The sequence below is a fragment of the Cetorhinus maximus genome, chromosome 29 (assembly GCF_964194155.1).
Source record: "Cetorhinus maximus chromosome 29, sCetMax3.hap1.1, whole genome shotgun sequence".
Lineage (NCBI taxonomy): Eukaryota > Metazoa > Chordata > Chondrichthyes > Lamniformes > Cetorhinidae > Cetorhinus > Cetorhinus maximus.
In genome coordinates, this window is record NC_135907.1 from 24,330,047 (window position 1) to 24,345,517 (window position 15,471).

At 43.4% G+C, this 15,471-nt stretch overlaps 1 protein-coding gene across 1 annotated transcript in view; it reads left to right on the forward strand.

Annotated features, from left to right (window-relative positions):
• The window catches only part of LOC144669451 (uncharacterized), a 93,065-nt gene that overhangs the window by 19,895 nt on the left and 57,699 nt on the right, over positions 1-15,471 (forward strand). The window contains exons 19-37 of the mRNA XM_078531894.1: positions 1,692-1,727; positions 1,876-1,911; positions 2,391-2,447; positions 3,772-3,807; positions 3,956-3,991; positions 4,471-4,527; positions 5,866-5,901; positions 6,050-6,085; positions 6,565-6,621; positions 8,389-8,424; positions 8,573-8,608; positions 9,089-9,145; positions 10,571-10,606; positions 10,755-10,790; positions 11,270-11,326; positions 12,664-12,699; positions 12,848-12,883; positions 13,363-13,419; positions 14,844-14,879. Of these exons, the coding sequence (XP_078388020.1) occupies positions 1,692-1,727; positions 1,876-1,911; positions 2,391-2,447; positions 3,772-3,807; positions 3,956-3,991; positions 4,471-4,527; positions 5,866-5,901; positions 6,050-6,085; positions 6,565-6,621; positions 8,389-8,424; positions 8,573-8,608; positions 9,089-9,145; positions 10,571-10,606; positions 10,755-10,790; positions 11,270-11,326; positions 12,664-12,699; positions 12,848-12,883; positions 13,363-13,419; positions 14,844-14,879 (810 nt within the window). The remainder of the gene's footprint in view (positions 1-1,691; positions 1,728-1,875; positions 1,912-2,390; positions 2,448-3,771; positions 3,808-3,955; positions 3,992-4,470; positions 4,528-5,865; positions 5,902-6,049; positions 6,086-6,564; positions 6,622-8,388; positions 8,425-8,572; positions 8,609-9,088; positions 9,146-10,570; positions 10,607-10,754; positions 10,791-11,269; positions 11,327-12,663; positions 12,700-12,847; positions 12,884-13,362; positions 13,420-14,843; positions 14,880-15,471) is intronic.

The window sequence follows — 15,471 nt, forward strand, 5'->3', positions numbered from 1 at the left end:
ATCCTGGAGATTACCATTGACCAGAAACTGAACTGGGCCAACCATATAAATACTGCGGCTACAAAAGCAGGTTAGAGGTAAGGAATCCTGCAACAAGTAACTCACCTCCCGACTCCCCAAAGCCTGTCCACCATCTACAAGGCACAAGTCAGGAGTGTGATGGAATACTCTCCACTTGCCTGGATGAGTGCAGCTCCCATAAAACTCAAGAAGCTCGACACCGTCCAGGACATAGCAGCCGCTATATTGGCACCACATCCACAAATATTCACTCCCTCCACCACCGACGCACAGTAGAAGCAGTATGTACCATCTACAAGATGCACTGCAGGAAGTCACCAAGGCTCCTTAGACAGCACCTTCCAAACCCTCGACCACTATCATTGAGAAGGACAAGGGCACCAGATAGATGGGAACACCACCGCCTGGAAGTTGCCATCCAAGTCATTCACCATCCTGATTTGGAAATACATTGGCCGTTCCTTCACTGTCGCTGGGTCAAAATCCTGGGACTCTCTCCCTAACAGCACTGTGGGTGTACCTACACCACATGGCCTGCAGCGGGTCAAGAAGGCAGCTCACCACCACCTTCTCAAGGGCAATTAGGGATGGGCAATATATGCTGGCCCAGCCAGCGAAGCCCACATCCCATCAATAAGTTAAAAAAAACACTGGGATTTAGTCAATACTGAGGGGACAGTAATAAAATATTCAGACTCAGCATGTGATTGGTAAATACATTTCACTGTAATGAATGTCAGATGTTCCTGGATTTTGGTCGGAAGGATAAGGAGACACAGACACCTCGGAAAATCAGAGTCTCAATGGGATTGAGGAACAGAGGAATCTGGAGGTTACAGATTCACAAATCATTAAAACTAGTGACACAGACTCATGAGGCCATAAGAACACAAATAAATCACTGGCATTAATTTCCAATGGGATAGAACTGAAAAGCAGAGAGGTTAGGCTAAAGATGTCTAGAAGCTTGACGAGTCCACACTGTAACGACTGTACACAGTTCCTGTCTCCATGTTACACAAAAGCAATGGAGACATTGGAGAATATACAGAATAGATTTACGAGGACAATACTAGAACTGAGAGGTTAGAACTATCAGGAGAGACTGAACAGGTTAGGGCTCTATTCTCTAGGAAACAGAAGTCTGAGGGGTGACCTGATAGAGGTCATTACAAAAATAATTCAATTCAATAGAGTACATGGAGAGAATTGGTTCCCATTGAGGGTGCGACTAAAATTGAGGGGCATAAATATGATTCACTAATAAATCCAAGCGGACTTCTGGAGGGCAAACTTTATCCAGAGAGAGATGAGAATGGGGAACTCACTACCACAGGGAAACGTTGAGGCAAATAGAATTGATACATTTAAAGGGGAAGCTGAAAAAACAAGAAAGGGGAAAGAAATAGAAGGAGATGTTGATAAGATGAGATGAAGACGGGTGGCAGGAAGATCGTGTTGTGCATGAACACTGGCACAGAGCAGTTTGACCGAATGACCTGTTTCTGTGTTGTAATCACCATGTGATTCGATATAAAATTCCACCTGGAGATGTGAGCTGTCCAGTTGCTGAGTGTGTGGGTGTTTGCAGTGGGATTGGGATCATTGAAAACCATTCGGATATCGGAACGTGTGGTCTGGAAACTGAAATCCTGTTCCCTCTGTTTCAGATTCTGTAGAGAACAAGAGTGAACCTGATACTAAAAGTATTTATCCCAATCTCTGAACAATATGTCACAGTTACAGATTTAAATATCACTAAAACGGGAGGGACAGTTTTAAAACTATTCTGATATCGGGACACTGAGGCTTTACTGTGATTGGTGAACTGAAATTCTGTTCTTTCTGTTCCAGATTCTTTTGAAAAAGCGAGTCACTCTAGGACTCAAGGTATCTATATTGATATTTTAATATGTCCCTGTTTCTATCAATCATTGGTCAATAATCGAGTGACGATTGTGCTCATGTCTCTGGGAAGCTGTTTGGATCCATTGGCCTTGGATGGAAACCCAAAGCTCAGATCCCGGGGTCAGTGCTCGGCTCACTGTTCCTGTCTCTGAAGAGCCAGGAGGGCAGAGAGTGTGGGTGAGGGACAATCTCACACCCAGGCAGTAAGTGAGACTCACACTGACCCTCGAGACTCCGGGATTCAACCCCCAGTTTCCTGGTGAAGTGACCCGAACACAATCCAACCCTGAGCTGGGCCTTCCAGTGATGGGAATGTAGCTCATGGTGAGGTGAGCGATTCAGTGGGTGGTACAATGTGTGAGTGTGAGCAAAAAGGAACATGTGACAGGGACACACTTTTAAATTGTGAACATTTCACATTCATTTTACATTTTATAATCGAAAACTGGTTTTCATTACAGATTCCGATGAAATTGCCAAAAGGAAAAGCAAAGTGATCGATTCCAGAGAAGATGATGGTTTGTAGATCTCTCTGTTTGGGGGATTATTGACTGCGCTAATATATGGGAGCTGGGGCCATGAGGGTGAACAAGCTCTTTATTGAAATGATGTCAAATAGACGTGAAGTGAGGGGAGAAGTAGCAGAATGGAGAGCAAGCTGGCTACAAAACAGCAAACAGAGAGTAGGGGTTAAAGGGAGTTACTCCGACTGGTGGAAGGTGGGAAGTGGTGTTCCACAGGGATCGGTGCTGGGATCACTGTTGTTCATCGTTTACAGAAACAATTTGGACTCGGGAATCAGAAATACAATTTGCAAATATGCAGGGGACACCAAACTGGGGTTTAGTTAATACTGAGGAGATGGTAATACAAATTCAGACTCGGCATGTGATTGGTAAATACATTTCACTGTTATAAATGTTGGTTGTTCCTGGGTTTTGGTCGGAAGGATAAGGAGGCCACAAACTCCTCAGAAAATCAGAGTCTCAATGGGGGTGAGGAACAGAGGGATCATTATTCACAAATCATTAAAACTAGTGACACAGACACATGTGGCCATAAAAACACAAATATATCACTGGATTTAATTTCCAATGGGATAGAACTGAAAAGCAGAGAGGTTATGCTAAAGATGTCTAGAAGCTTGATGAGTCCACACTGTAACGACTGTACACAGTTCCTGTCCATATATTACACAAAAGCAATGGAGACATTGGAGAATATACAGAATAGATTTACGAGGACAATGCTAGAACTGAGAGGTTAGAACTATCAGGAGAGACTGAATAGGTTAGGGCTCTATTCTCTAGAAAACAGAAGACTGAGGGGTGACCTGATAGAGGTCCTTACCAAAATATTTCAATTTGATAGAGTACATGGAGAGAATTGGTTCCCATTGAGAGCGAGATTAAAATTGAGGGGCATAAATATGATTCACTAATAAATCGAAGCAGGACTTCTGGAGGACAAACTTTATCCAGAGAGAGATGAGAATGGGGAACTCACTACCACAGGGAGAGATCGTGGCAAATAGAATCGATACATTTAAGGGGAAGCTGAAAAAACAAGAAAGGGGAAAGAAATAGAAGGAGATGTTGATGAGATGAAGACAAGTGGGAGGAAGAACGTGTTGTGCATGAACACTGGCACAGAGCAGTTTGGCCGAATGGCCTGTTTCTGTGTTGTAATCACCATGTGATTCGATATAAAATTCCACCTGGAGATGTGAGCTGTCCAGGTGCTGAGTGTGTGGGTGTTTGCAGTGGGATTGGGATCATTGAAAACCATTCGGATATCGGAACGTGTGATCTGGAAACTGAAATCCTGTTCCCTCTGTTTCAGACTCTGTAGAGAATGAGAGTGAGCCTGATACTAAAGGTATTTATCCCGATCTTTGAACAATATGTCACGGTTACAGATTTAAATATCATTAAAACGGGAGAGACAGTTTAAAAACTATTCTGATACCGGGACACTGAGGCTTTACTGTGATTGGTGAACTGAAATTCTGTTCTTTCTGTTCCAGATTCTTTCGAAAAAGCGAGTCACTCTAGGACTCAAGGTATCTATATTTATATTTTAATATGTCCCTGTTTCTATCAATCATTGGTCAATAATCGAGTGACGATTGTGCTCATGTCTCTGGGAAGCTGTTTGGATCCATTGGCCTTGGATGGAAACCCAAAGCTCAGATCCCGGGGTCAGTGCTCGGCTCACTGTTCCTGTCTCTGAAGAGCCAGGAGGGCAGAGAGTGTGGGTGAGGGACAATCTCACACCTGGGCAGTAAGTGAGACTCACACTGACCCTCGAGACTCCGGGATTCAACCCCCAGTTTCCTGGTGAAGTGACCCGAACACAATCCAACCCTGAGCTGGGCCTTCCAGTGATGGGAATGTAGCTCATGGTGAGGTGAGAGATTCAGTGGGTGGTACAATGTGTGAGTGTGAGCAAAAAGGAACATGTGACAGGGACACACTTTTAAATTGTGAACATTTCACATTCATTTTACATTTTATAATCGAAAACCGGTTTTCATTTCAGATTCCGATGAAATTGCCAAAAGGAAAAGCAAAGTGATTGGTTCCAGAGAAGATGATGGTTTGTAGATCTCTCTGTGTGGGGGATTATTGACTGCACTAATATATGGGAGCTGGGGACATGAGGATGAACAAGCTCTTTATTGAAATGATGTCAAATAGACGTGGAGTGAGGGGAGAAGTAGCAGAATGGAGAGCAAGCTGGCTACAATACAGCAAACAGAGAGTAGGGGTTAAAGGGAGTTACTCCGACTGGTGGAAGGTGGGAAGTGGTGTTCCACAGGGATCGGTGCTGGGATCACTGTTGTTCATCATTTACAGAAATTATTTGGATTTGGGAATCAGAAAAACAATTTGAAAATGTGTGGATGACACCAAACTGGAGTTTAGTTAACACCGAGGAGACTGAAATAAATGCTCAATATCGGCATGTGTTTGGTAAATACATTTCAGTGTAATAAACGTGAGCTGATGTTGGGTCTTGTTCGGAAGGATAAGGAGGTGACAAATTCCTTAGAAAATCAGAGTTTCAATGGGTTTGAGGAACAGAGGGATCTGGGGGGGTTACAGATTCACAAATCATTAAAACTAGTGACACAGACTCGTGAGGCCATAAAGACACAAATAAATCACTGGGGTTAATTCCCAATTGGATAGAACTGAAAAGCAGAGAGGTTATGCTAAAGATGTCTAGAAGCTGGATTAGTCCAAACTGTAATGACTGTACACAGTTCCTGATCCTTGTTACAAAAACGTAATGGAGACATTGGAGAATATTCACAATAGATTTACAGAACAATACGGGAAATGAGAGGTTAGAAGTATCAGGAGAGACTGAACAGGTTAGAGCTCTATTCTCTAGGAAAGAAGACTAAGGGAGTGACCTTAGAGAGGTCTTTATAAAACTTGTACATTTTGATAGAGTACACGGAGAGAATTTGCTCCCATTGAGGGTGAGACCTAAATTGAGGGCGATAAGTTACAGAGTCACAAATAAACCCAATTGGGAATTCTGGAGGAAACTCTTTATCCAGAGAGAGATGAGAATGGGGAACTCACTACCACAGGGAGAGGTCGAGGCAAATCGAATCGATACATTTAAGGGAACCTGAAAAAACAAGAAAGTGGAAAGAAATAGAAGGAGATGTTGATAAGATGAGATGAAGACGGGTGGCAGGAAGATCGTGTTGTGCATGAACACTGGCACAGTCCAGTTTCACCGAATGGCCTGTTTCTGTGTTGTAATCACCATGTGATTCGATATAAAATTCCACCTGGAGATGTGAGCTGTCCAGGTGCTGAGCGTGTGGGTGTTTGCAGTGGGATTGGGATCATTGAAAACCATTCGGATATCGGAACGTGTGGTCTGGAAACTGAAATCCTGTTCCCTCTGTTTCAGACTCTGTGGAGAATGAGAGTCAACCTGATACTAAAGGTATTTATCCCGATCTTTGAACAATATGTCACGGTTACAGATATAAATATCATTAAAACGGGAGGGACAGTTTTAAAACTATTCTGATAATGGGACACTGAGGCTTTACTGTGATTGGTGAACTGAAATTCTGTTCTTTCTGTTCCAGATTCTTTTGAAAAAGCTAGTCACTCTGGGACTCAAGGTATCTATATTTATATTTTAATATGTCCCTGTTTCTATCAATCATTGGCCAATAATCGAGTGACGATTGTGCTCATGTCTCTGGGAAGCTGTTTGGATCCATTGGCCTTGGATGGAAACCCAAAGCTCAGATCCCGGAGTCAGTGCTCGGCTCACCGTTCCTGTCTCTGAAGAGCCAGGAGGGCAGAGAGTGTGGGTGAGGGACAATCTCACACCCGGGCAGTAAGTGAGACTCACACTGACCCTCGAGACTCCGGGATTCAACCCCCACTTTCCTGGTGAAGTGACCCGAACACAATCCAACCCTGAGCTGGGCCTTCCAGTGATGGGAATGTAGCTCATGGTGAGGGGAGCGATTCAGTGGGTGGTACAATGTGTGAGTGTGAGCAAAAAGGAACATGTGACAGGGACACACTTTTAAATTGTGAACATTTCACATTCATTTTCCATTTTATAATCGAAAACCGGTTTTCATTTCAGATTCCGATGAAATTGCCAAAAGGAAAAGCAAAGAGATCGAATCCAGAGAAGATGATGGTTTGTAGATCTCTCTGTGTGGGGGATTATTGACTGCGCTAATATATGGGAGCTGGGGCCATGAGGATGAACAAGCTCTTTATTGAAATGATGTCAAATAGACGTGGAGTGAGGGGAGAAGTAGCAGAATGGAGAGCAAGCTGGCTACAAAACAGCAAACAGAGAGTAGGGGTTAAAGGGAGTTACTCCGACTGGTGGAAGGTGGGAAGTGGTGTTCCACAGGTATCGGTGATGGGATCACTGTTGATCATACTTTACAGAAACAATTTGGACTCGGGAATCAGTAATACAATTTGAAAATGTGCGGTGGACACAAAACTGGGGTTTAGTTAATACTGAGGAGACTGAAATAAATGCTCAAAATCGGCATGTTTGGTAAATACCTTTCAGTGTAATAAACGTGAGCTGATGTTGGATTTTGTTTGGAAAGATAAGGAGGTGCCATTCTGTTTTGCTCTGTTTGGTTCTGTTTGGATCTGTTTTGCTCTGTTTTGCTCTGTTTGACTCTGTTTAGCTCTGTTATGCTCTGTTTGAGTCTGTTTGGCTCTGCTTGGCTCTGTTGTGCTCTGTTTGGCTGTGTTTGGCTATGTTTGGCTCTGTTTTGCTCTGCTTCACTCTGTTTTCATCTGATTGGCTCTGTTTTGCTCTGTCTGGCTCTGTTTGGCTCTGTTTGGCTCTGTTCTGCTCTGCTTCACTCTGTTTTGATCTGTTTGGCTCTGTATTGCTCTGTTTGACTCTGTTTGGCAATGTTTGGCAATGTTTTGCTCTGTCTGGCTCTGTTTGAGTCTGTTTGGCTCTGTTTGGCTCTCAATGGGATTGAGGAACAGAGGGATCTGGGGGGTTACAGATTCACAAATCATTAAAAGTAGTGACACAGACTCATGAGGCCTTAAAAACACAAATAAATCACTGGGATTCATTCCCAATGGGATAGAACTGAAAAGCAGAGAGGTTACGCTAAAAATGTCTGGGAGCTTGATTAATGCATAATGTAACGACTGTACACAGTTCCTGTCTATATATTACACAAAAGAAATGCAATCATTGGAGAATATGCAGAATAGATTTGCAAGGACAATTCTAGAACTGAGAGGTTTGAACTATCAGGAGAGATTGGATGGGTTAGGGCTCTATTCTCTAGGTGACCCTCAGGTTAAACTCACCACCAGTTGTCTCTCTCTAATGAGAGAGCAGCCTATGGTCCTCTGGGTCTACGACCACTTTCATTTCATTTCAGGAAAGAGAGGATTGAGAAGATCACCGAGAAAAAATGTTCACAAAATAAGTTAAAGTTTCATAGAGAACACGGAGAGGAAATGCTTCCGATTGTTGGGAAATCAAGCCTGCCGGCTATAAATATAAGGGGCACAAATAAATCCAAAAGGCATTTGGGAGAAAACTGTTTATCCAGAGAGTTGTTAGAATGTGGAATTTCTTCCCACTGGGAGAGGTGGAGACAAATGGAAGCCATACATTTAAGGGGAAGCTGGATACAAAAACCAGGGGAAATGATTGGAGGATCCGCTGGGAGGGTGAGCTGAAGAGGGCTGGGAGGAAGCTCGTGCGGAACATTACTACAATCACAGAGCAGTTGGGCTGAATGGCCTGTTTATGTGCTGTAAATTCATTCTGTAAATTCAATCTGGAGATGTGAGCTGTCCAGGTGCTGAGTGTGTGGGTGTTTGCAGTGGGATTGGGATCATTGAAAACCATTCGGATATCGGAACGTGTGGTCTGGAAACTGAAATCCTGTTCCCTCTGTTTCAGACTCTGTAGAGAATGAGAGTCAACCTGATACTAAAGGTATTTATCCCGGTCTTTGAACAATGTGTCACGGTTACAGATTTAAATATCATTAAAACGGGAGGGACAGTTTTAAAACTATTCTGATACCAGGACACTGAGGCTTTACTGTGATTGGTGAACTGAAATTCTGTTCTTTCTGTTCCAGATTCTTTCGAAAAAGCGAGTCACTCTAGGACTCAAGGTATCTATATTTATATTTTAATATGTCCCTGTTTCTATCAATCACTGGTCAATAATCGAGTGACAGTTGTGCTCATGTCTCTGGGAAGCTGTTTGGATCCATTGGCCTTGGATGGAAACCCAAAGCTCAGATCCCGGAGTCAGTGCTCGGCTCAAACTGTTCCTGTCTCTGAAGAGCCAGGAGGGCAGGGAGTGTGGGTGACGGACAATCTCACACCCGGGCAGTAAATGAGACTCACACTGACCCTCGAGACTCCGGGATTCAACCCCCAGTTTCCTGGTGAAGTGACCCAAACCCAATCCAAACCTGAGCTGGGCCTTCGAGTGATGGGAATGTAGCTCATGGTGAGGCGAGCTATACAGTGGGTGGAACAATGTGTGAGTGTGAGCAAAAAGGAACATGTGACAGGGATACACTTTTAATTGTGAACATTTCACATTCATTTTCCATTTTATAATCGAAAACCGATTTTCATTTCAGATTCCGATGAAATTGCCAAAAGGAAAAGCAAAGTGATCGATTCCAGAGAAGATGATGGTTTGTAGATCTCTCTGTGTGGGGGATTATTGACTGTGCTAATATATGCAATCTGGTGTCATGAAGTTGAACAAGCTCTTTATTGAAATTATGTCAACTAGACGTGGAGTGAGGGGAGTAGTAGCAGAATGGAAAGCAAGCTGGCTAGAAAACAGCAAACAGAGAGTAGGGGTTAAAGGGAGTTACTCTGACTGGGGGATGGTGGGAAGTGGTGTTCCACAGGGATCGGTGCTGGGATCACTGTTGTTCATTGTTTAGAGAAACAATTTGGCGTTGGGAATCAGAAATACAATTTTCAAATGAGTGGATGACACCAAACTGGGGTTTAGTTAATACTGAGGAGACTGAAATAAATGCTCAAAATCGGCATGTTTGGTAAATACATTTCAGTGTAATAAACGTGAGCTGATGTTGGATTTTGTTTGGAAAGATAAGGAGGTGCCAAACTCCTCGGAAAATCAGAGTCTCAATGGGTTTGAGGAACAGAGGGATCGGGGGGTTACAGATTCACAAATCATTAAAACTAGTGACACAAGCTCATGAGGCCATAAACACACAAATAAATCACTGGGATTCATTCCCACTGGGATAGAACTTAAAAGCAGAGAGGTTACGCTAAAACTGTCTAGAAGCTTGATTAATCCACAATGTAACGACTTTACACAGTTCCTGTCTCCATGTCACACAAAAGAAATGCAATCATTGGAGAATATGCGGAATAGATTTGCAAGGACAATTCTAGAACTGAGAGATTAGAACTATCAGAAGAGACTGAACAGGTTAGGACTCTATTCTCTAGGTGACCCTCAGGTTAAACTCACCACCAGTTGTCTATCTCTAATGAGAGAGCAGCCTCTGGTCCTCTGGGTCTACGGCCACCTTCACTTCATTTCAGGAAAGAGAAGATTGAGAAGATCACCGAGAAAAAGTGTTCACAAAGTAAGTTAAAGTTTCATAGAGAACAAGGAGAGGAAATGCTTCCGATAGTTGGGAAATCAAGCCTGTCGGCCATAAATATAAGGGTCACAAATAAATCCAAAAGGCACTCGGGAGAAACCTGTTTATCCAGAGAGTTGTTAGAATGTGGAACTCACTCCCACTGGGAGTGGTGGAGACAAATGGAAGCCATACATTTAAGGAGAAGCTGGATACAAAAACCAGGGGAAATGATTGGAGGATCCGCTAGGAGGGTGAGCTGAAGAGGGCTGGGAGGAAGCTCGTGTGGAACATTACTACAATCACAGAGCAGTTGGGCTGAATGGCCTGTTTATGTTCTGTAAATTCATTCTGTAAATTCAGTCTGGAGATGTGAGCTGTCCAGGTGCTGAGTGTGTGGGTGTTTGCAGTGGGATTGGGATCATTGAAAACCATTCGGATATCGGAACGTGTGGTCTGGAAACTGAAATCCTGTTCCCTCTGTTTCAGACTCTGTAGAGAATGAGAGTCAACCTGATACTAAAGGTATTTATCCCGATCTTTCAACAATATGTCACGGTTACAGATTTAAATATCATTAAAACGGGAGGGACAGTTTTAAAACTATTCTGATAATGGGACACTGACCCTTTACTGTGATTGGTGAACTGAAATTCTGTTCTTTCTGTTCCAGATTCTTTCGAAAAAGCGAGTCACTCTAGGACTCAAGGTATCAATATTGATATTTTAATATGTCCCTGTTTCTATCAATCATTGGTCAATAATCGAGTGACGATTGTGCTCATGTCTCTGGGAAGCTGTTTGGATCCATTGGCCTTGGATGGAAACCCAAAGCTCAGATCCCGGAGTCAGTGCTCGGCTCACTGTTCCTGTCTCTGAAGAGCCAGGAGTGCAGAGAGTGTGGGTGAGGGACAATCTCACACCCGGGTAGTAAGTGAGACTCACACTGACCCTCGAGACTCCGGGATTCAACCCCCAGTTTCCTGGTGAAGTGACCCGAACACAATCCGACCCTGAGCTGGGCCTTCCAGTGATGGGAATGTAGCTCATGGTGAGGTGAGCGATTCAGTGGGTGGTACAATGTGTGAGTGTGAGCAAAAAGGAACATGTGACAGGGACACACTTTTAAATTGTGAACATTTCACATTCATTTTACATTTTATAATCGAAAACCGGTTTTCATTTCAGATTCCGATGAAATTGCCAAATGGAAAAGCAAAGTGATGGATTCCAGAGAGGATGATGGTTTGTAGATCTCTCTGTGTGGGGGATTATTGACTGTGCTAATATATGGGAGCTGGGGCCATGAGGATGAACAAGCTCTTTATTGAAATGATGTCAAATAGACGTGGAGTGAGGGGAGAAGTAGCAGAATGGAGAGCAAGCTGGCAACAAAACAGCAAACAGAGAGTAGGGGTTAAAGGGAGTTACTCCGACTGGTGGAAGGTGGGAAGTGGTGTTCCACAGGGATCGGTGCTGGGATCACTGTTGTTCATCATTTACAGAAATTATTTGGATTTGGGAATCAGAAATACAATTTGAAAATGTGTGGATGACACCAAACTGGACTTTAGTTAATACTGAGGAGACTGAAATAAATGCTCAATATCGGCATGTGTTTGGTAAATACATTTCAGTGTAATAAACGTGAGCTGATGTTGGGTCTTGTTCGGAAGGATAAGGAGGTGATAAATTCCTTAGAAAATCAGAGTTTCAATGGGTTTGAGTAACAGAGGGATCTGGGAGTTACAGATTCACAAATCATTAAAACTAGTGACACAGACTCGTGAGGCCATAAATAGACAAATAAATCACTGGGGTTAATTCCCAATTGGATAGAACTGAAAAGCAGAGAGGTTATGCTAAAGATGTCAAGATGCTGGATTAGTCCAAACTGTAATGACTGTACACAGTTCCTTTCTCCTTGTTACAAAAACGTAAAGGAGACATTGGAGAATATGCATAATAGATTTACAGAACAATACTGGAACTGAGAGGTTAGAAGTATCAGGAGAGACTGAACAGGTTCGAGCTCGTTTCTCTAGGAAAGAAGACTGAGGGAGTGACCTCAGAGAGGTCTTTATAAAACTAGTACATTTTGATAGAGTACACGGAGAGAATTTGCTCCCATTGAGGGTGAGACCTAAATTGAGGGCGATAAGTTTCAGAGTCACAAATAAACCCAATTGGGAATTCTGGAGGAAACTCTTTATCCAGAGAGAGATGAGAATGGGGAACTCACTACCACAGGGAGAGGTCGAGGCAAATCGAATCGATACATTTAAGGGAGCCTGAAAAAACAAGAAAGTGGAAAGAAATAGAAGGAGATGTTAATAAGATGAGATGAAGACGGGTGGCAGGAAGATCGTGTTGTGCATGAACACTGGCACAGAGCAGTTTGACCGAATGGCCTGTTTCTGTGTTGTAATCACCATGTGATTCAATATAAAATTCCACCTGGAGATGTGAGCTGTCCAGGTGCTGAGTGTGTGGGTGTTTGCAGTGGGATTGGGATCATTGAAAACCATTCGGATATCGGAACGTGTGGTCTGGAAACTGAAATCCTGTTCCCTCTGTTTCAGACTCTGTAGAGAATGAGAGTGAACCTGACACTAAAGGTACTTATCCCGATCTTTGAACAATATGTCACGGTTACAGATTTAAATATCATTAAAACGGGAGGGACAGTTTTAAAACTATTCTGATAATGGGACACTGAGGCTTTACTGTGATTGGTGAACTGAAATTCTGTACTTTCTGTTCCAGATTCTTTCGAAAAAGCGAGTCACTCTAGGACTCAAGGTATCTATATTTATATTTTAATATGTCCCTGTTTCTATCAATCATTGGTCAATAATCGAGTGACGATTGTGCTCATGTCTCTGGGAAGCTGTTTGGATCCATTGGCCTTGGATGGAAACCCAAAGCTCAGATCCCGGAGTCAGTGCTCGGCTCACTGTTCCTGTCTCTGAAGAGCCAGGAGGGCAGAGAGTGTGGGTGAGGGACAATCTCACACCCGGGAAGTAAGTGAGACTCACACTGACCCTCCAGACTCCGGGATTCAAGCCCCAGTTTCCTGGTGCATTGACCCGAACACAATTCAACCCTGAGCTGGGCCTTCGAATGATGGGAATGTAGCTCATGGTGAGGTGAGCGATTCAGTGGGTGGTACAATGTGTGAGTGTGAGCAAAAAGGAACATGTGACAGGGACACACTTTTAAATTGTGAACACTTCACATTCATTTTACATTTTATAATCGAAAACTGGTTTTCATTTCAGATTCCGATGAAATTTCCAAAAGGAAAAGCAAAGAGATCGACTCCAGAGAAGATGATGGTTTGTAGATCTCTCTGTGTAGGGGATTATTGACTGCACTAATAAATGGGAGCTGGGGCCATGGGGATGAACAAGCTCTTTATTGAAATGATGTCAAATGCACGTGGAGTGAGGGGAGAAGTAGCAGAATGGAGAGCAAGCTGGCTACAAAACAGCAAACAGAGAGTAGCGGTTAAAGGGAGTTACTCCGACTGGCGGAAGGTGGGAAGTGGCGTTCCACAGGGATCGGTGCTGGGATCACTGTTGTTCCTCATTTACAGAAACAATTTGGACTCGGGAATCAGAAATACAACTTGAAAATGTGCAGGGGACACAAAACTGGGGTTTAGTTAATACTGAGGAGACTGAAAGAAATGCTCAAAATCAGCATGTTTGGTAAATAGATTTCAGTGTAATAAACTTGAGCTGATGTTGGATTTTGTTCGGAAGCAGAAGTAGGCACCAAATTCCTTCGAAAATCAGAGTCTTAATGAGATTGAGGTACAGAGGGATCGGGGGGTTACAGATTCAAAAATCATTAAAACTAGTGACACAGACTCATGAGGCCTTAAACACACAAATAAATCACTGGGATTCATTTCCAATGGGATAGAACTGAAAAGCAGAGAGATTACGCTAAAGATGTCTAGAAGCTTGATGAGTCCACACTGTAACAACTGTACACAGTTCCTGTCTCCTTGTTACACAAAAGAAATGGAGACATTGGCGAATATTCAGAATAGATTTACAGGACAGTTCTAGAACTGAGAGGTTAGAACTATCAGGAGAGACTGGATGGGTTAGCGCTCTACCCTCTAGGTGACCCTCAGGTTAACGTCACCACCAGTTGTCTCTCTCTAATGAGAGAGCAGCCTCTGGTCCTCTGGGTCTACGGCCACATTCATTTCATTTCAGGAAAGAGAAGATTGAGAAGATCACCGAGAAAAAGTGTTCACAAAATAAGTTAAAGTTTAATAGGGAACAGAGAGAGGAAATGCTTCCGATTGTTGGGAAATCAAGCCTGCCGGCCATAAATATAAGGGTCACAAATAAATCCAAAAGGCACTCGGGAGAAACCTGTTTATCCAGAGAGTTGTTAGAATGTGGAACTCACTCCCACCAGGAGAGGTGGAGACAAATGGAAGCCATACATTTAAGGGGAAGCTGGATACAAAAACCAGGGGAAATGATTGGAGGATCCGCTGGGAGGGTGAGCTAAAGAGGGCTGGGAGGAAGCTCGTGTGGAACATTACTACAATCACAGAGCAGTTGGGCTGAATGGCCTGTTTTTGTTCTGTAAATTCATTCTGTAAATTCAAGCTGGAGATGTGAGCTGTCCAGGTGCTGAGTGTGTGGGTGTTTGCAGTGGGATTGGGATCATTGAAAACCATTCGGATATCGGAACGTGTGGTCTGGAAACTGAAATCCGGTTCCCTCTGTTTCAGACTCTGTAGAGAATGAGAGTCAACCTGATACTAAAGGTATTTATCCCGATCTTTGAACAATATGTCACGGATACAGATTTAAATATCATTAAAACGGGAGGGACGTAGAGTCATAGAGGTCTACAGCATAGAAAAAGGCCCTTAGGCCCATCGAGTCTGCGCAGTCAAACAAGTGCCTAACTATTCTAATCCCATTTTCCAGCACTAGGCCCATAGCCTTGTGTGCCACGGCATCGCAAGTGCACATCCAAACACTTCTTAAATGTTACGAGGGTTTCTGCCTCTAACAACCTTTCAGGCAGTGAGTTCCAGATTCCCACCACCCTCTGGGTGAAAACATTCTGCCTCACATCCCCTCTAAACCTCCTGCCCCTTACCTTAAATCTATGCCCCCTGGTTATTGATCCCTCCACCAAGGGGAAAAGTTCCTTCCTGTCTACCCTATCTTTGCCCCTCGTAATTTTATGCACCTCAATCATGTCCCCCCTCAATCTCCTCTGCTCCAAGGAAAATAACCCCAGTCTCTCCAATCTCTCCTCATAACTAAAACTCTCCAGTCCAGGCAACATACTGGTAAATCTCCTCTGCACTCTCTCTAGTGCAATCACATCCTTCCTATAATGCGGAT